The sequence below is a fragment of the Cydia fagiglandana genome, chromosome 13 (genome assembly GCF_963556715.1).
Source record: "Cydia fagiglandana chromosome 13, ilCydFagi1.1, whole genome shotgun sequence".
Lineage (NCBI taxonomy): Eukaryota > Metazoa > Arthropoda > Insecta > Lepidoptera > Tortricidae > Cydia > Cydia fagiglandana.
Genome location: NC_085944.1, coordinates 2,270,137 through 2,291,117, shown reverse-complemented (window position 1 = coordinate 2,291,117; position 20,981 = coordinate 2,270,137). Strand labels below are relative to the sequence as shown.

General features: G+C 36.4%; 1 protein-coding gene across 1 annotated transcript in view; it reads left to right on the top strand.

The window, feature by feature from the left end:
- The first annotated feature begins 11,039 nt into the window (after positions 1–11,039).
- The window catches only part of LOC134669865 (mucin-5AC), a 178,464-nt gene continuing 168,522 nt past the window's right edge, over positions 11,040–20,981 (top strand). Inside the window, exon 1 of the mRNA XM_063527483.1 lies at positions 11,040–11,287. Within this exon, the coding sequence (XP_063383553.1) occupies positions 11,243–11,287 (45 nt within the window). The 5' untranslated portion in view covers positions 11,040–11,242. The remainder of the gene's footprint in view (positions 11,288–20,981) is intronic.

Here is a 20,981-nt window from a genome sequence, read left to right as displayed (position 1 = left end):
AGAACTATTGCCTTTTGTATGAGGAATAAAATTTTGCAATTCCAGGAACCCACATATGCCCATTGGGTCGTTTTTGACCCACTGAATAATACCTGCTCCTATTAACTAGAATGATATTGCAACCTCAAGGAATTCAGAGCTAAAACAAGTTTTGGGCATATACGGGCTTATTGTCAGGTCAGAAATAATACTTAGGTCGCAGGCGGCGAGTAAGAGGCAGGTGTAGGAGGTGCAAACGTCCATAGGCTACAGTGATTGCCATCAGGCCGTAGGCTTGTTTGCGTACGTGGTATTAAAAAAGGTCATAGGTCATAGAAAGTATGGCAACAGATTTAAGTACCTATCCAGTGTGCGGCACAAGCATTTTTGTACTGAGTATGCTTCTGCTGCACAGTGCTGCACAATGGTGGAATCCCGCCTTTAGACTACGCCTTCAGGCCAGTGGCGGATTTGCAGTCTTTGCCGCCCTAGGCCCCACTGTCGTCGCCCCTTTGTCAGCACCCATCATATTGACTAAATTTTGAGTTATTTCTTGTTATCATCAGCAAATTTTTTGTCACAATTTGCCGCCCCTAAATATCTTGCCGCATAAGCCGCGCGTGGCGCTGTCGCCACCTAGCGGCCATATCTGTGCTGATCGTAACAGACGCGTTTTGTTAGAGAGTGAGTCTTCTGTACCTATTACTATTATTTATTCTGTGCTATAGTATAGTTATACTCAACTTTGCTTTAGGTGCTTTGCTTTAGGCAGTGGCGGATTTCCCATAAGGCACAGTAGGCCCGGGCCTAGGGCGGCGAGATATTAGGGGCGGCAAATTGTGACAAAAAATTCGCTGATGATAACAAAAAATAACTCAAAATTAGGCCAGGCAACGAATTCTCGAAAAAGGTAGAGGGAAATGCTTGAAACACAATTTTTGACTTTGTACCTAACTTTATTCGGACTATCTAGGAGGTGATACAAGATACAAGATACAAGATATTTATTGATAAAAGTCAATGTTTTACAAGTCAGTAAATAATAAATTAATAATAATATGCAGTAGGTAGGTTGGTACAGCATTTGCACAGTAATTTTTATATTACTATTAAATAAACAACTTATTTTAAGCGAAACAAATCAAGTAAACAATCAGTAAGTAGTCAAATAGGGTCGCATATAGCTTGAACAAACATAAGTTATTATATTATTAATTTCATAAAGTAAGTATACATTTGTTTATAAGTATAGTAGATTACTAAGGGTTAGTGCACGTTTCGACAAATTCGTCGACGCTGTAGCATGCTAAGTCAATTAAAAATGTTTTAAGGTTTCGGTCAAACATTTTATCAGTTTTTGCCATCTTTATTTCCTCGGGTAGTAAGTTATATAATTTTACGCCTAAGATGCCAAGAGACTTCCGAGCTCTTGCAAGTCTGCACTCCGGGACGATTAACCGGTTTTTTCTACGGGCCTGCGAATGGGTAGCGTATCGATCCACATTGGCCCTAACATACTTACAGGCAGTTAAAATGTAAACACTTGGAAGAGTGAGTATCTTATGGTCTTTAAATAAACTTTTTGTGGGATGATCATGTGACTTTCCGCTAATGATACGAACAGCACGTTTTTGTAATTTGAAAGGCCTATCGCGGTCAGCCGCCGTCGCCCACAGGTCAGCACCCATGATAAGAACAGAATGAAAATATCCGTAGTAAGCTTTTTTCACATTTTCGTGAGACAATGTCGGTGCTATTCTCGAAAGTGCATAACATGCGGAAGACAGTTTACCGCACACATGGTCGATGTGGGGGCACCACGTGAGACCGGAGTCCAGAATGAAGCCTAAGTATCTTACCTCTTTAACTTGTGGTACTTCGATGTTATTTAGTTTAATATCTAGTTTGTTATTGATGTTATATCTAAGCTGGAAATATAAAATATTGGTTTTTTCTAAATTTAACAGCATTCCGTTTGCAGCAAACCATTGAGATATTTGTTGCATAGCAATTTCGACCTTAGAATTTAAAATTTGAAGGTTGTCGGCACTCACCAGGATGCATGTGTCGTCAGCATACGTTATGAACTCCAAATCAGGACTAGCCGATGAGATGTCGTTTACCAGGATCAAAAATAGGACATTCCCCATTGTTGACCCCTGCGGTACAGCAATATTGCCAATATTTTCTAAATTCGATTTAGAGTTCATAACGCATGTGCTCTGTTTACGGTTATTTAGAAAGGAGCGTATGGTATTATGAAACTGGCCACCAACACCATACCTAGATAATTTTTCAAGGAGCAAAGAATGGTCGATCATTTCAAAGGCGCGCGACAGGTCGCAAAAAATAGCAGCGACCTGTCGCCCGGCGTCGAGATGAGACAGCGTCCGCGCCACGACATCGCGCGTCGCGTCCGTGGTCGACCGCCCCGCTTGATAGGCATACTGTTGTTTATTTAATAAACCATTCCCTATGAAGTATCTCATAAGTGATGAACTCATAAGATACTCGAACACTTTGGACATAATGGGTATTAGAGATATTGGTCGAAAACATTTCTCGAGTTCCATTTCTCCCTTCCCCTTATATATAGGTTGTACTTTTATAAGTTTCAATATATCTGGATATACTCCGTTAAGTAGGCACTCATTGAATAATAGCAGGAATAATGACACCACCACCGGCGGCAGATAATCCAGCACACAAGTAGACATGTCATTTATATCTTGGGATTTTTTACGTTTAATTGTTTTAAATGCTTTAACTATTTCAGTTAGAGTATAGGGTTCAAACTGGAATGTAGGCACATACATTGGTAAATAGTTATACAAATAGATAAGAGCAGAGCGATTACACGGCTTTGTATTGTTTACATTTGTTTGTATATAATACCGGTTTAGGCGGTCGGCAGCAGCGACGGCGCGGGCGGTATCGCTCTCACCAGCTGATTTAGAAATAAACACGTTTATGGCACTATTATTCTTATTAGAGGTTTTGCATGTTTCGGAGGCGATTACGCGCCATATGCACCGAGACAAGTTTTCATTTGATCTAGCTATCTGACTGTTTACATATTCGGAACGAGTGGTTTTCAACGTGGACCAATACAGTACTTCCATTTTTTCAAGGGTCAGTCGTAACTCACAATCATTAGGCGTTTTAGATATTTCTAACTTAAGTTTGTGTATTCGGTAACGAATTTGTCGAACCGTTTCGGTAACCCAGGTACTCACATTGTTTTTTACCAACAGTTTTCTAAGTGGGAAACATATGTCAAAATAGTGTTTTATTACGTTCATCACTAAACCTATCTTAGCACCAGGACATATACATTTATCATGAATTTCAAACCAATTATATTGTTCCATGTTTGAAATAAAATTGTTTATGTTACTATTTGAAAAAGTTCGCTTTAATATATGATTACTTGTATTTAAATTGTTTTTAATATTTACAGTAACATTTATGCTAACGTGGTCAGACAAGTTAAGCTCAATACAAGATAAAGTTTGGATGTCAGATTTCGGAACATTAGTAAATGCATGATCAATACAAGTGCTAGATACAGTACTTATTCTAGTAGGCATATTAATTAATTGTCTAAATCCATATTGTTTGATTATATCATTCATTTTACATGTCAGGCTACATTTTGTCAGCAAATCTATGTTAATATCACCGACTAACAAGATTTTATAATTTTGCATGATTGTCATATTTAATAATTCGGTTAGCTTAGAAAAATATAATTGTACGTCACCGCTAGGAGGTCTATAAATGCACACCACGATGAGGTCGGCGCCGATGCACTCGACGGCACAGGTTTCGAAGTGCATCTCAACTGACAGGTTTCCAACTTCTGGTCGCTCTATTGTTATTAGTTCGGTCCTGGCGTAAATACAGGCACCTTCGCCACGGCGCGAGGGTCTCGAGTATTGAGCACGAAGGGAGTAGTTAAGGATATTGACTGTACTTAGCTGATTTGACTGCAGCCAGTGCTCCGTCAGGCAAACCACGTCAGAGACAGGATCGCGTAATTGGAGTTCGCATTCCAATCTATAGGTTTTATTTTCTAGACGGTTTATATTCTGGTGGAGTACATTAATTGGCATGATTCCACTGTTGTTGGTTTCATTGTGTTTGGGCCTTCGGGCTGGTAGTGGCACAGTCAGGCGCGGGTCTGCCGCGCCGTGAACATATCAAAAGTCCCCGGCCGTAGCCCTTGAGCCGGGGGAAGAGAGAGGTTTGAAGGTCACATTTTTCAGTTTTTCGCTTATATCTCGGAAACTATGCGTTCTAACGACATGATCATTACACAAAATGAAAGTTGGTTAAATTTGCTACAAGCTACAATTTTTACGATATCTGGAGGGCCCTCCACACTTGTGCGCGAATCCCGGCGCGAAGCCGCGAACGCGAGTGTGGCGTCGATTTCGCATATTGTTGACGCCTTCGCGCCTTGTTCCCCGTTTATAGGTTTCCGTACCTACCTCAAAAGGAAAAAAGCGGCCAAGTGCGAGTCGGACTCGCCCATGAAGGGTTCCGTGGCAGCAAGTACCATAATAAAATTGCGGTTTACGATTAATGACTTATTAAAAAAAAACTACTTACTAGATCTCGTTCAAACCAATTTTCGGTGGAAGTTTGCATAGTAATGTATATCGTATATTTTTTTTTAGTTTTATCATACTCTTATTTTAGAAGTTACAGGGGGGGGGGCACATTTCACCACTTTGGAAAGGTCTCTATATCATTTTTGAAGACCTATCCATAGATATCCCACACGTATGGGTTAGATGAAAAAAAAAATTCGAGTTTCAGGGAATCCTAAAAGTTTGTTGTTTTTTTTTCTATTTTTGTGTGAAAATCTTAATGCGGTTCACAGAATACATCTACTTAGCAAGTTTCAACAGTATAGTGCTTATAGTTTCGGAAAAAAGTGGCTGTGACATACGGATGGACAGACAGACAGACAGACATGACGAATCCATAAGGGTTCCGTTTTTTGCCATTTGGCTTTGGAACCCTAAAAACGGAACCCTTATACTCGTGCGTCTGGCTGTCCGTCTGTCACAGCCTATTTTCTCCGAAACCCGAAACTGCTGGACCAATTAAGATGAAATTTGGCACACATATGTAAGTTGGTGACCCAAAGATGGACGTGTAACGTAAATAAATGAATTTTTCACCTCAGCAGCTCGAACAAGGGTACTTTGCTTCTTAAAAACAGTGAGCAAAATACGATTTTGCTCACTGAGTCATTTTGTCTCACTCAGTGAGCAAAATCGCATTTTGCTCACTGAGTGAGACAAAATGTCATTCAAGTGACCTTTATAGTCAAATGTCATTTTTAACATGCGGGGTCTAATACAAGTTCGATATACGAGTATATACTTGGGTTCTATTATCTCTGTCCCTCTAGGTATGTTCTCGTTCTCACGGCTTAGGGTGAAAAATTTTGTGTACTACACGAGATCAAAGTTATTTACATCTCGTGCGCTTTTGAATCCCTTACTACGCTCAAGATTCTAAATTAGATTTACGAGCGTAGCGAGTCCAAAAACCACCACCTCCTAACGAGTCAAAAAAGTTACTAAGTAAAAAATGTGTCCCAAGCATTTCCCTCTATAATATATATTTTCGTTGCCTGATCTAAATGTAGTCAATATGATGGGTGCTTATGCTGAGAAAGGGGCGGCTATAAGGCTTGGGCCTAGGGCGGCAAATACTGCAAATCCGCCACTGGCTTTAGGTGCGATCATTATAGTACCGATTCTCCAGTGTAGCGAGAGCTTTACAGAAGATATCAGATCAGTGAGGAGGGTATGGACGAGGCTAATGCGAAATTCCCGTAGAGTCAACGACACAGCATGAACACACTTTGTGCAATGACTCAATGAGAATCATGAGCATTGTGTAGCTAAATACCTTTTGGACACAGACTGCGAAAGGTACGTATCAAATTTAAACGTCATACATTTATAACGTAAACGTCGTATTTAAACGTCATATATTAATTTATCGATTATAACAAAACATAAGATACTGCTTTTTGCTGATGATTGTTCGATAATTATTCGTAGTGATGAGACTGAAGACTATGAGGCTGAAATCAATAATGTGTTTCATGACGTTAATGTTTGGATGGAAGCCAATATAACCTTCAAGTAAATTTACAAAAAACCAAACTAATGGAATTTTACTCACCACAGGGCAAACAATTGCAACCAAAGATTAGTTATAAGGATTGTGAGCTAGAAAATGTTAACCAAATAAAATTCCTATAGGCATAATAATTGATTCACATAGCAACTGGCACCACCATACAGAGCATATTTTAACCAAATTAGCCAAATTCATATACCCTTTACGAAGACTAAAAAATACATATATCATCAGAACAAACAGCCTTACTTGCCTTCCACTCATATATAATGTCAAATCTGCGTTACGGACTAATAATGTGGGGAAACAGCAGCAATAAAGATAGAATCTTCAGATTACAAAAAAAATGCATTCGTTCAATTTACGGTATCAATCAAATGGAATCATGTAGACCATATTTCATTAATAACAGAATACTTACTTTCCCATCACTTTATATATATATGAAGTCTGCATATTTGTAAAAAATAATCCAGATTTGTTTCCTGTAAAAAACTCTACTACTCAACCAATTCGAACCAAATACATGTTTATACATGTATGACATAATACGCGCTAACCCTAAATCGGCACTCTTTTCAAAAAGCGTTATAGTAGTGGACCCTATAATGGACGTGGAACCAGTAATGGGACAAAAAAACATAATTCCTCTAAAATAAGTATCTAAAAGTAGTTTATAAACACTGGCTGTATATTATCATAAATAAGAGTCCTAGAGCTGTTTCAGTTTGAAGTTTTATTAAATTTGGTTGTTTTTTAAGAAATTGGCGTCAACCCAAAAGTTGTCGTGTCACTGAAAAAAAATACCACTACGAATTTTTAACAACTTCGCTAAGAGAGGTGAGTTAATTTACTAAATTTTAATTAATTAATACTTGATGAAAACTAGAATGTGTTTTGTTAATTGCATTTACCATGAGATAAGGTATACAACACACTATGTTGTGACTCCACAGATGAAAAAAAATAGTGGTATTTGGCCCAATCCCATTATAGGAGCTGTAAAACTGCGTACCTCCTATGATGGGACAAATGACAGAATGATGCTTGCTATGCCATAATTTCATGTTTAAGCAATACAGAAATAAAATGTAGTTAAGAAATATGTCAATCAGGAGGTATTCTCGGATAAATTAATATCGTTTTACCAAACTTTTATTTAACTTGCCCTGTGTTAGTGTGGGTCCAATCTTGGTAGCTGAATTTGAGCCACTTTTCGATTTCCGATTCAGTTGAAATTTTGTGTAAGTACGTAATTAAGTATGCAAATCGGATGATAATGTAATATTATGATAACATGGACCTGATCTGATGATGGAGACAGGAGGTGGCCATGGGAACTTTATCGCATTAAACCCTAACTAATTGTGTTAGGGTATATTACAATTGTCTCGATGGATCTAATACAGTAATAATTGGCTGTGGAAAGAAAAATACATTCAGCGATAAAAGCTTATACCAAAAATTGTTTTATTTTGCCATAATTTATTCCCCATTTCAATATTTTATACTGATAGAGCAATGTCCATTATAGGGGGCCCATTACTGGATCCACGTCCATTATCGGGGGCCCATTACTGGAACTTTGGTGTCCATGACTGGAGAAAAAAAGCATAGTTTTAATTTGTTAAATATGTGGAAACTAATTGCAGTATCTTTGATACAACACGCCTAAAACATGAAAGACGGATAGGACTTTCATCTTTTAACACGCTAAGCGGTAGACCATTTACATGTATTAAGGGAAATATCATAAATACTCCAAATTTCCTCTTAAATGTCCCATGACTGGTGCTGTTACTATATATGTATGAGTATAAAAATATTTAACAAACTTCCCACAGACCTTAAAAAATTGGCATCATTACCTTTCAAAAAAATCCTGTTTGACTGGCTAATCAAACAGTGCTTATATAGCATAAATGACTTTTTACAGAGCTAGTTCACGTTATTCCTTATTATTTAGTCTATCTATAGTTTATTGTTAAAAGTGTTATTGAAGTTTAAAAATAGTATTTAGTTCTAAGACAACTTACTAATATTGTACGCTTTTGTAAGGCAGGATATGGAGAACATAAATATTTTGTACCACCTTTGTAAACCTCACCCATAACCATACAATAAATATTTTTTGATTTTGATTTGATTTGATTTATTGAAGTTTTACGTTTAATAATAATACTTGCACAGTCTATCAAAGTTGCTTGGTCTAACTTTATAATAATATAACTTTTGAATAAAAATCCCTACTATTATAGCCGGTCAAACAACTTTTTCTGTAGAAAAAAGGCACGAAATTGAAATTTTCTATGAGACAATTGCACTTCACAATTTTTTTTTAAATACGCTTTTTTTCTACTGACGGAAATGGCTTGACAGACTTTAGTAGTCATAAGTCGTGGTCAGGTTGTCAACCCAATCTCACTTCAATAAAAACCACATACCTAGTTATGCGATTGTCTAGAAAGAGCTAGGCGCGGCCGCGAGCTGCATTCCTATGCTGTTCACGGAACATTTTCTCCGACTGTTGGTTAGACTAGCATAAGTTCACCCTTATTTTTTTTTTAATGTTGGGGAAATGCGTTTACGCATGCCACCTGGCCCGGGGGAACCAGGAGCGATGACGGACTAACCAGTATTAGGACTACCGTCTAAAACCACCAACGAATGCCAACTTCGCCTTGTAGAGGAGCGCCGCAGGATCACTGTCAGCATTCGACTGCGTACGCCCCCGGCAACATAACTTCACCCTGGGAAGGTACTTAGATATTTTAAACCTTTAAATGGTGGCATTTACCTATCATGTATGGCGCGTCATCGTGAACCTTGTGGAAATGCACAAATCGGGCTGTTAGCCGTGCGCGTCGTTTGAGCTGCCGAATTATTTGGTCTTTACCAGTTGAACAAATAATTTGTACATTTTCGGGTAGTTATAACATTTTGGTTAACCAACCAAATACAAAAGCGCCTGGATCTGTCACTGAACGATCTGACTTTAACCTACATTATGTAATTTGATCATGTAATATTTTCATCTACCCTCAACTGGCTTAACGGCCATTTGAGGGTAGGTTTTGTTTACTTTTATTTGAATACCTAAAGATACAGACTATAAGTCAAGATGACAATCGTTTCCGCTATGACAACGAAACGCCATCTGTTTGTCTATCGTTATCTTGGCTAGCCACCCTAGCCTAGGCCCTAGAGGTCAGACTTACATTGGTCGACTTGTGGCGAAGTGGCTTTATGAATAAGATTAGCGCAGTTTTTGCCGCGGTCATGCGTCAATCTAGAACACATCGAAGGCTAACCGACATGGATTGGTCGGGGAAGGGCCACGTGCTCTCGTATGTTAGACTTAGTAGGCTAACATAAACGTACCTTAAAAATTCTGTTGTGTTTTATAGTTTTTCTTTATTTTGCCTCGTCTTAAGGGCGCAGGTACTACTCCTATCTTAAGCAGCCCTGTGTGCCTCGGATTAAAACCTCATTATCAAAATAAAGTAGTTTTCTTTATTGAAATAGATATTTTGAAAAGGGAATCGGCATTTGCAATGATCTTCGTATTCCTTACGTTTGTTCCGGTTTTCTCTCCTGGGAGCCCGGGGTCCGCTTGGTATCTAATCTCAGGAATTGGCATAGGCACTATCTTTTTACGAGAGTGACTGCCCTGACCCTCCAGTCTGATGCCTTAGAATTCCTAGAAACAAATTCAGCAACATTATGAGCTACATACTATAAACTTATAAGATGTCATTTAGCTAATGTAGTGTACACAACCTGCTAATACTGTAAGAGCAAGATTTCCGCTGCACCTATATAATTGGTACCTACTTTTTTAGTTGTAGTTTATAGCTTTAATTTTTAGTTTAGTTTATTATTGTAATGAAATGTAATGGGTTTATGCCTTAATAAATAAAATTTTTATTTATTTTTATTTATTTATTTTATTTATTTAGCCTATCGTACTTTAAAGCCTTGCATAATTTGCAATGCATGGCAGGAGAATGTCACCAACAGCCTTGTCACAACCTCACGTCTGCAAAACGTCATTGTTGCATATTTGTCTTCATGCGACCTTCCTGTTCGAATATTTTGGAGCGACATTCCTACTGTGATATGATATTTACTTTTCACACCACCTATTCGGAAAAGAGCTTTTTCTTCCGTGCTAGGAGGAATCAAAGTGGCACTTTTCTTCCCTGCTAGGAGGGATCAAAGTAATACTTTTCTGTTCTAGCACACTATTTTCACATTTTTTTTTTAGCTTAAATAATCTGTTTAAGCCTTTATGGTTTAAGCATCAGATTGTCTCAACACTAAGATTTTTTATTTTCCTCATAGTTGATTTGAAAAGCAGTATGTGTCACACGGTATCAAAATTATTTCTTCTTGGTCGTTAACACTTGAATCCCTCATTACGCTCAGGATTCAATGTACGCCCTTGACTGAAATATAATTATCATTTTGATCCCTTGTAACATAAACTAGGTACAATTTTTTGTACCGTAAAGTCAGACCTGTAATAAAGACAGCAAGTCTTCTGTAAAAGTGGATAAATTAACAATAGTTGTTTTTAAATAATGAGTAAGTAGGTAATACACATTATCATTACCAGGGAATCATCGGTAAAAACAATAGAAAAACAAAAAGGTGTGAAATTTAAAGCAGGCCGCCTATTGTCATTACGCCACCGGGAAGCGAAGACGCTCCCAAAAATTGCAGCAAATAATAATTTGGCGGAAATCGAAGCTGACGAGGATTACATCGCCTAGTTACGTAAAACTTTATGCTTAATTACAAGTCGCATACAACGTAAGGTCGTAGAAAGTGAATCGGCTCGTGTGAACCGTCAAAAAAACCACCATCTTGCCAGTCTGTGGCGCGCTGTCCGCGCGAGTCGACGCTCCCGCCAAATTTGAATATCGAACGAACGCGACTTGACTTTTTAATTTTTACTTTTTATTTGGATGCGCGTTTATCGGCCAGTGTTGTTTGTGTCGATTCGTATTTAGTGTTGTGAATGATGTGATAGAAACATTTGTGCCAGAAATAGAAACGAGAAACTTTATACAGGATTTGTGAGTTTCACGTTATGGGAAATTTTGACAGGAGTAAAACCGGCACGATATTCAAAATGGTAAGCGTTTGTCCTAATTATAACATAATATTATATTTATAAAACTTTGCAAACAAGTTTTACAATTACAACTAATGACCTCTGTGGATTCCTTTTACTTTGTTTCGACGCCGAGTATTTACTGAAAAACGCATAAAAAAACTTTAAGTGCATTTACACAGCGCGCCCGGTAAACATTCCGAATATGTGCCAATTACATTTATGCACGAAAGAAATACATTCATGATGTCAGTTACCTACAATAACAAATGAATTATGTACATGTGTTATTATTGGATATTTTTAATTACTTGTACTAATAATAACTGTATTTATTATCACTGATTACAACCCCTAATCAACTTGCATAACTACTAAATAGGTACTTAGATATAAAATCGGTAACTACTTATAGTCTGTCAAGCAATTTCCGTCAGTAGAAAAGAGCGGCAAATTTAAAAAATGTAGGCGCGAGGGGTATCTTCCCATAAAAAAAATAAATTTAAATTGCGCGCCTTTCTACTGACAAAGTTGTTTAACCGGCTATATCTAAAATTAAGTCTAATATTACTTCACGAAACACTCTTAAAGGTGTTATAAATGTACTTAACACTCGATAGCCGTATGACACATGTAGGTATCCGCTTTGAAACGATTAAAAAAGTTTGATACAAAATTTAGAATAACTTCGCTATACTTAAATAGTATAAATTAATGACATAATAGTCCCTATTGGCCACATTAATAATTAATAGGTTCGTAACGAATTTACGAAGAAAGCAGTTAAGTATTGAGTAACAAACTGGTTGTGACCGACGAACTCGCATTTTCACCAAATTCGATTTGCAAAGATTTCTCCGCTCGATTAATGAATAAAATATTATTTGCATATTTTTACTACGGTTATGTGTAATATGAGGACCATTGGCGGATCTACACGCAAAACTAACGGGTTACACGAAACCTTAAAAATTATACACTTAAGAATCCTTCCTCAAGAATCACTCTATTATTACGTAAAAATCGCATGAAAATCCATTCAGTAGTTTTAGAGTTTAATGGGAACATACATGTATACAAAAAGACAGACGCGGCGGATGACTTTGTTTTTTAATGTGTAGTGATTATGAATGTTACATATATATAAAAAAAAAACCGGCCAAGTGCGAGTCGGACTCGCACACGAAGGGTTCCGTACCATTATCTAAAAAAACGGTCACCCATCCAAGTACTGACCCCACCCGACGTTGCTTAACTTCGGTCAAAAATGACGTTTGTTGTATGGGAGCCCCACTTAAATCTTTATTTTATTATGTTTTTAGTATTTGTTGTTATAGCGGCAACAGAAATACGTCAACTGTGAAAATATCAGCTGTCTAGCTATCACGGTTCGTGAGATACAGCCTGGTGACGGACGGACGGACGGACGGACGGACAGCGGAGTCTTAGTAATAGGATCCCGTTTTACCCTTTGGGTACGGAACCCTAAAAACAAAATTTCCTAAAGAAACTCCTATGAAACAAACAAAATTTAAAAAGACATCAACGCGTGCCGACTGAACCTCATTCACTTTGATTACTATACAACACCTTATCTTAAGTACCTACTATTTAAGACTAATGCCTTGAGCATAATAACGAGGACCATCAGCATTCATCAAATCGCGCCGCACCGCGGTCACAACGAGATCGCTTACATAGGACACTTCTATGGGCATCAAAGGATTGATTGAGCCGCCTCGCGCCGCGTCCCGCCGTTTCGCTTCGGGATCGCGCGATGTTCGCCTACATAAGACGCTGCGTAAGCAAGATCCATATTTATTAAAAAACTTTCAACTTTCAAGATTCTTACAGATTCTGTCAAACAACATCCCATTTGACAGTATCTGTCAACAATAATACTTAAGTAATTTTATTTTGTACTTAACCATGACAAAATATGATCTTACACTAAATTTGACAAAAAAACTGTCAAATTTGACAGTTTGACAGATCATGTCAATATACACTGGGACACTATAACATGTCACTTTGTACCAAATATTCCCATACGAAACCCAAAAAGTCGCCCAAAAATATATAAGCACAGCGATCACTGGGGCTGCAAGTGCGTTGCCGGCCCTTAAGATGAGAAATGCAGTCTACAAAAAATTACCCAACATTGACATTTAGTACTAAACTATGACAAAATATAATACTTTACACTAAATTTGACAAAAACGAACAAATTTGACAGTTTGACAGATTATGTCAATATACATTATGCCATGTCATTTTGTACTAAATATTACCATACACATAAATGCATGTATATAAGTAGCGTACACGAAGAGAGGCCTATAGGTCAGCAGTGGGCGACTGAAAGCGAAAATGATGATGATGATGATTACCATATAATTACCTATTCTATTCAATAATAATATTTAATTAATTTTATTTTGTACTTAACCATGACAAAATATGATCTTACACTAAATTTGACAAAAACTGTCAAATTTGACAGTTTGACAGATCATGTCAATATACACTGGGACACTGTAACATGTCCCTTTGTACCAAATATTCCCATACGAAACCCAAAAACTCGCCCAAAAATACATACGCACAGCGATCACTGGGGCTGCAAGTGCGTTGCCGGCCCTTAAGATGAGAAATGCAGTCTACAAAAAATTACCCAACATTGACATTTAGTACTAAACTATGACAAAATATAATACTCTACACTAAATTTGACAAAAAAAAACAAATTTGACAGTTTGACAGATTATGTCAATATACATTATGCCATGTCACTTTGTACTAAATATTACCATACACATAAATGCATGTATATAAGTGGCGTACACGAAGAGAGGCCTATAGGTCAGCAGTGGGCGACTGAAAGCGAAAATGATGATGATGATGATTACCATATAATTACCTATTCTATTCTATTCTATTCTATTCAATAATAATATTTAAGTAATTTTATTTTGTACTTAACCATGACAAAATATGATCTTACACTAAATTTGACAAAAACTGTCAAATTTGACAGTTTGACAGATCATGTCAATATACACTGGGACACTGTAACATGTCCCTTTGTACCAAATATTCCCATACGAAACCCAAAAACTCGCCCAAAAATACATAAGCACAGCGATCACTGGGGCTGCAAGTGCGTTGCCGGCCCTTAACATGAGAAATGCAGTCTACAAAAAATTACCCAACATTGACATTTAGTACTAAACTATGACAAAATATAATACTTTACACTAAATTTGACAAAAAAAAACAAATTTGACAGTTTGACAGATTATGTCAATATACATTGTGCCATGTCACTTACTAAATATTACCATACACATAAATGCATGTATATAAGTGGCGTACACGAAGAGAGGCCTATACTCAGCAGTGGGCGACTGAAAGCGAAAATGATGATGATGATGATGATGATGATGATGATGATGATGATGATGATGATGATGATGATGATGATTACCATATAAATCATGACCCGAACTTACTAACCCGAAATTACAAAAAAAAAATTAATCTACGTAAAACGGTCAAGTGCGAGTCGGATTTCAATATATCCATACAAAAAAGTCATCAGCGCCTGATGGAGTTAATAGCAAAGTTTTTTCGTAAATTCGTACCTTCAGAACGATATATCTCGAAAACGGTAAGAGATAAAGCAAAATGGACTTCAGTTTTGAGCTGTCGTTAGTACAAATAGACCTTTTTTGGGACCGATTTGGACAAAAAAAAAATCAAAAAATTAAAAATTAAAATTTTACCCGGGTCTAAAATCTTTATTTTTAGAGCTAGAGAGATGAAAAAAAAAACCGTTTCTGTAAAATTTTAATATCTTTTGTTCAACCCCAAATCCAACCATATAGTCTTGTAACTTTAATTTAAAAAAAAATAACTTTGGTCAAAAATCACGTTTGTTGTATGGGAGCCCCATTTAAATCTTTATTTTATTCTGTTTTTAGTATTTGTTGTTATAGCGGCAACAGAAATACATAATCTGTGAAAATTTCAACTGTCTAGCTATCACGGTTCGTGAGATACAGCCTGGTGACAGACGGACGGACGGACGGACGGACGGACGGACGGACGGACAGCGAAGTCTTAGTAATAGGGTCCCGTTTTACCCTTTGGGTACGGAACCCTAAAAACGCATTTAACTGATTTGCAAGACCGAAGTGATCCCATAAGTGTTCCGTGAACAAAGTTTTGTATTACGGAACACTAAAAACTACTAAGAAATTTAAGAGCCGGAGACAACAGGGCACGAGCGACCTTATTTAAATTATTTATATTTACTTATTTGATATTGATATGACATTAATCGTAATAGTCGGCCGGGGTGGCCCTCGAATGCGTGCTGTGCGGTCAAACGTGGGTCAAACCGAAGTCCAAAGTGGGTCCTAAAGTCTGAAATGATACTATGTTACCAATAATACAATGTACTCGTAAGTTGCATATAATACCTTACCATTTTAGTTAAGGGCCCCCCCACATCTGGCGTCTTTCGAGCGTCAGCGTCTACAATTCTATGGCCGACGTCGACGCAGCGTCGACGCAACTGCGCAGCGACGTCATTTTCCATAGCGCTGGACCGACGCCGACAGACGCCGACGCTCGAAAGACGCCAGATGTGGGGGGGCCCTAAAGTAGTCCCCTACACTTTTTTTAATTTGTGAAATTTTATGTTAATTCTATTCAGAATCACGAGCTCTTTCTATCCTAATAGGAAAAAAGCGTCCCAATGTTTTTATTTCCATTCCGCTATCATTTTTCATAGACTTTGTATGGCGGTCACGGAATGGAAAGATCGAAAATTATATGGAATTTTTGGGACACTTTTTAGGGTTCCGTAGCCAAATGGCAAAAAAAGAACCCTTATGGATTCGTCATATATGTCTGTCTGTTTGTCCGTCCGTTTGTCAGCCACTTTTTTCCGAAACTATAAGAACTATACTGTTGAAACTTGGTAAGTAGCCATTCTGTGAACCGTATTAATATTTTTACACAAAAATAGAAAAAATACAATAAATTTTGGGGGTTCCCCATACTTAGAACTGAAACTCAATTTTTTTTTCATTCAACTTATTAAGCTTCCTATTTTTTTCTCGTATCTTATACACAAACGCACGTTTAAGACAGGCAGTAAAAATAAAGTACTTTATCAATTTAGAAACTTTTAGAATAGAAACCTAACTGAATGCCGTAAAAGACTTGTTTAGCATAATTAAGTAATAGTTAACTTCGTTAAGTAAGAAAACCAGTTACTGTAAATGTTACGCAATTGTACAAAATTACCTACCTACCTATATACAATCAAGTTAATTATACGAGTATATGTATTTATACTATTTTTTTACAAAACTCACTGGCATTTGTTCTTTATTTCTACCAGTTAACTGAAAATGCCATTATACCTAAATATCCACTTCTATGAAAAATGTAGCCATGAAAGAGATTCCGAATAAAGTAATACACGGGTAGGTCAACAAGTTTTTTTCTGCTCCTCAAGAAGAGCCACATTTTTATAATTTTTATAATATTATGGTATTAGTCCATACATCGGGGTTTTCAGTGCGGGAATGTTTTAGACTAGCCAAATAACAGGTAAAAACTGTAAAAAACGATACTAATTTAACATTTCTAAGCACATTTGGACCTTACTACCTACGTTTAATTCATAGTTTGGTAATTATTTTACAATAATTAAAGATATGTATAAATACACGAAATCATTCCCGCATCGAAAACCCTGATGTATGGGTATTACACACAGTATTATCGTATTGACACATATGTCAAAATAATCACTGCTATTTTGTCTATACTTCGTACATAGAAATATAGGTACGTATGTGAATCGTACTTGCTGCTGGTAGCGCGGTAAAAGGCTCGTCCTTGGCTGCAGCCCGCCTCTTTGCATTCCGATGTGCATTTGTTTTGCTCCTGAGCCCACTGTCCATTGTTTTGGTCAAGCTTTACTGCGCTATGGAAATGGGCCTTGCGTAAAAAAGTGGTAAAATTATGATCTAGAAGCTGAGCGGCGGCTACACACAAAATTGAAGTTTTTCTGATAACAGGAAAAATAAGTAAGAACTAAAATCGGATTACAGGTAACCCAAATCAGTAGTAACCAATAGTACAGAGGACAGACAGAATATTATAGTCTTTAAAAAAAATCAAATCTACTTGTACATACCAATATTTATTTATAGGGATGAATGTCATACAACTTTGGGTACTGCCATTGAATTAAATTGTGAACAAAGTCGAAAGTTTGAAAGTAAAGAGATTATCTGCTTAGAAACTAGAAAACGATATTTCAGTCCTTCCATCTTAAAAGATTTGCAAGATTTTAATGAAATAAGCTTAATTAAATAAATAGAAATAAAATTACATATCTATTTCAATAACGTTCATTGCTCAGGTACTTAGAATCAAGTTTTCGCACAACTTTGCTAATGTTTTCAAGTGAAACTATTGTATTCAAACATTGCTAATAACTCGTTAATCATAACATAACATTACAATTGTTATTTTTTTAATCTACGACTATTACATGCCCGCTTAAGTTTCTAAGCTCAGAACAAAGGCATATTTCATTTAAGAGCTAATGAGATTAGACTTGTTTCGTTAAAGTGAAAAAAGTGAGAGTTTCATTTTATTCTCTGTTTTTGCCACGTGCTTACTCGTCCATTTATCAAGACCCCTGCTATGATATAAGATAGTAAGCGTTTATAGCTCACGATATAATGGTCGTGTAATGTTTCATACAAAAGAGTTCAACGCGTAGCTCAATCAAGTACTATTCAGAGTTGAATTGGCTATTGTATAAAACATAACGAACTAATGATACAAATACAATACAACAGGTTGTATTATCAAGTAATAGGTAATACTAAGCGGTATATATTTTCGTATATACATTTTGAGCAGTAAATATGTAGAGTTGTTATCAAGTAAATGAAGAAGTTAGCGGATTAGGTGTGTAACTGGTTCACCTATTCAGTCTTCAGTAATTTCAGTATTCAGTAATTACATAACGTGGTACATCAAAACAAGATCAGCTATGACCCCTGCAAGGGCACTGCAATTTACATACTTAATAATTAGCGTAATAACTAACTAAACTAATAGAATATAAATAACTAATAACACAATTTCAATAATAGAGACCTACGTTACAAATTCACTTATTCTTCAAAATGTTTGTTTATTTTTGCTTAAATCGATCAATTTAATACGTGGTTTGTTTGCATCACTCACGTTTGCCGTATATAGTGCATAGCGATAGAGTCTGTTCCGAAAGAGAAGCTTCGTGGAATGTATGGGACCCAATATATTCCACGACGCTTCTCCGAACAGACTCTAACAAAAAAACAATCAATTGGCAATTTTGTGTAGGAAAAAAAACTCAGTTGTGTTGCTCGAAATGTCGCATTTTACAGGTGAAATAGCACCTATGTATGGTGACCTAGCGTACCTACTTCGTGAACGCTTCATAATGCGGTATCTGTATAGCCTGAGTAATACACACAAAAAACATCGCAAGCGCATAGTCGTAATAGCGTTTCATAACTGGGCTCGATTCTGCTTTTAGCAATATGCCGTATTGACTTTTTGCCGAACCAATAACAGAAACAGGTTGACTATTGAATTGTGTAGTTATTTAATTTTTTTGCAATAAAATCTTATTTTTTACAATTTCAGCATTTATATTTAAGTAAAAGTATGTACCTACCCAACTTCATTAGAAATAATTTTCCCTGGAATTTACTGTGTAGATGAAATATTGTATCAATCAGTGGTTGATTTCTAATAAATAGAACAGCAACAAATAATCAAGCATCAGTAAAGGTGTCTTAGAATGTAAAGAAACTTAAAATTCAGTTTACTACAAATAACAAAACTTATACAAACTATTATTAAAATTAATAAAGGTGGGGATCTAAGGTAGGTGGGTAAGTTTTATTTATTAATTTATTTTATTAGTTTTAGTTTTAATTTATTTAGTCTATACTTAATTTTAACTTAAAATTATTTTTTTAAGGTAGGTGTTTGTTAGCCTAGTGCCATAATTATATTTAGCAACGTTATTTTATCTACTCATACTGAATACTGTTTGTTTCAACTGGTCTATCATAGCTCCGATAAATTTCGCTTTAAAAATGTATTCATAATGCGAAGATTCCAATTGTTTGAGCACTCTTAGCGATAATTTATTTTAAACTGCTTATAATTTATGGTCACTATGGACAGCCGTAACAATAATGAGTAATGGGTGCGAGCTCCGGAAATAATCCGGTTGGATAATGTCAAGGCTGAGAGGACCTTTTGGTGCCTGTAATCATCTCGTCAATCTTCGTGCCTAAAAGCTGTATGATGGTTATGACTGTATAATTAACCCGTGCTTTTGGTTGACTACGATGAGTTATCTTTTCGACTGAAAAGCTTTTTTTTCTCACGTTAAATTGTTGCACCGTTGATAAATGCCAGTGTATTTAGAACTATTTTAGAACTATTTTATAAGTTGTTCAATGGTTAAAAATCCTATTATAGCTCACGACATTTAACGTTCGATTACTCTCGAATAATCGTGAACATTTCAGGTATTGTTCTCTTGTTCTAAAATCACTTCTTCGCCAGTTTCATTTATTTATTTATTTACTTTATTACACAAAATACACTTAACATGTACAAATGGACGGACTTAATGCCTAAAGGCATTCTCTATCAGCTCATCAGCTACAGCTCAGCTTTCATCTCGCTTTCCTTTTGACAGCACAGTTGTTTCCCAATAAAAGTTATTTACAGTATGTAATTTCAAAGCACATGCAAAGGGGTTCTTTAGCCAATAATTATTCGATCTTGTACTATCGGCCTCGAGGGCGCGGCAATGTCGACGGGTTGCTCACGACGTGGAATGTCACCAGTTGAATTCAACACTGACTAGGTACATTATGGCTTCAACATTGCTAAGATAAGGAGATAGCCATCATTATTTATCCTCAATGTCAGTAAAGTTGTCCAAATAAACCCAGCATAAAACAAGACATACTTTGAAGTTTATGAAGGTTAAACGAGCAAATTCTAGGAAATCTGTCCAAACTGGAATAGAGTTTATTTTATACACTTGTAACCCGATTTGGATAAATGAATCCTCATTTTGTTTGAATTAAACTTTACTGAAAAACTGGAAAAAAATAGAACAATGCATCGTAGTACATACAAATAGTGTGCTAAATTCCAAATGGCATTTAGTTATTCTTATATTTTAGTAGTTAACATAATTATTTTTATTTAGGTATGCATCTAGTGATACAAGCATTTTATTATCTTATTTTATTGATATAAAATTTACCAAAATGAACTGTTGAATTACTATAGTTTCGCGTTTCGATTAAATAGATATTAAGCTAACATAAAATAGATCAAGTAATGGCTCCTTGAACATAGTTTAAAGAGCACATAGATCACGAAGTGGCCTCATTACCGTTCCACGAACATTCCGGCATGACCTGGTGATGTCATCGATATAGATCCGTTCAAAATTAAAAAGGTACGCTGAGACCGCTGAGTAAACGGTCTTAGCAGTGACGCACACGCAATTCTTTATAAATTTCCCAAGGATAAAATATCGACTGTCAGATTTAAAAAATGGCTTTTTTAGAGTTCCGTACCTCAAAGGAGAAAACGG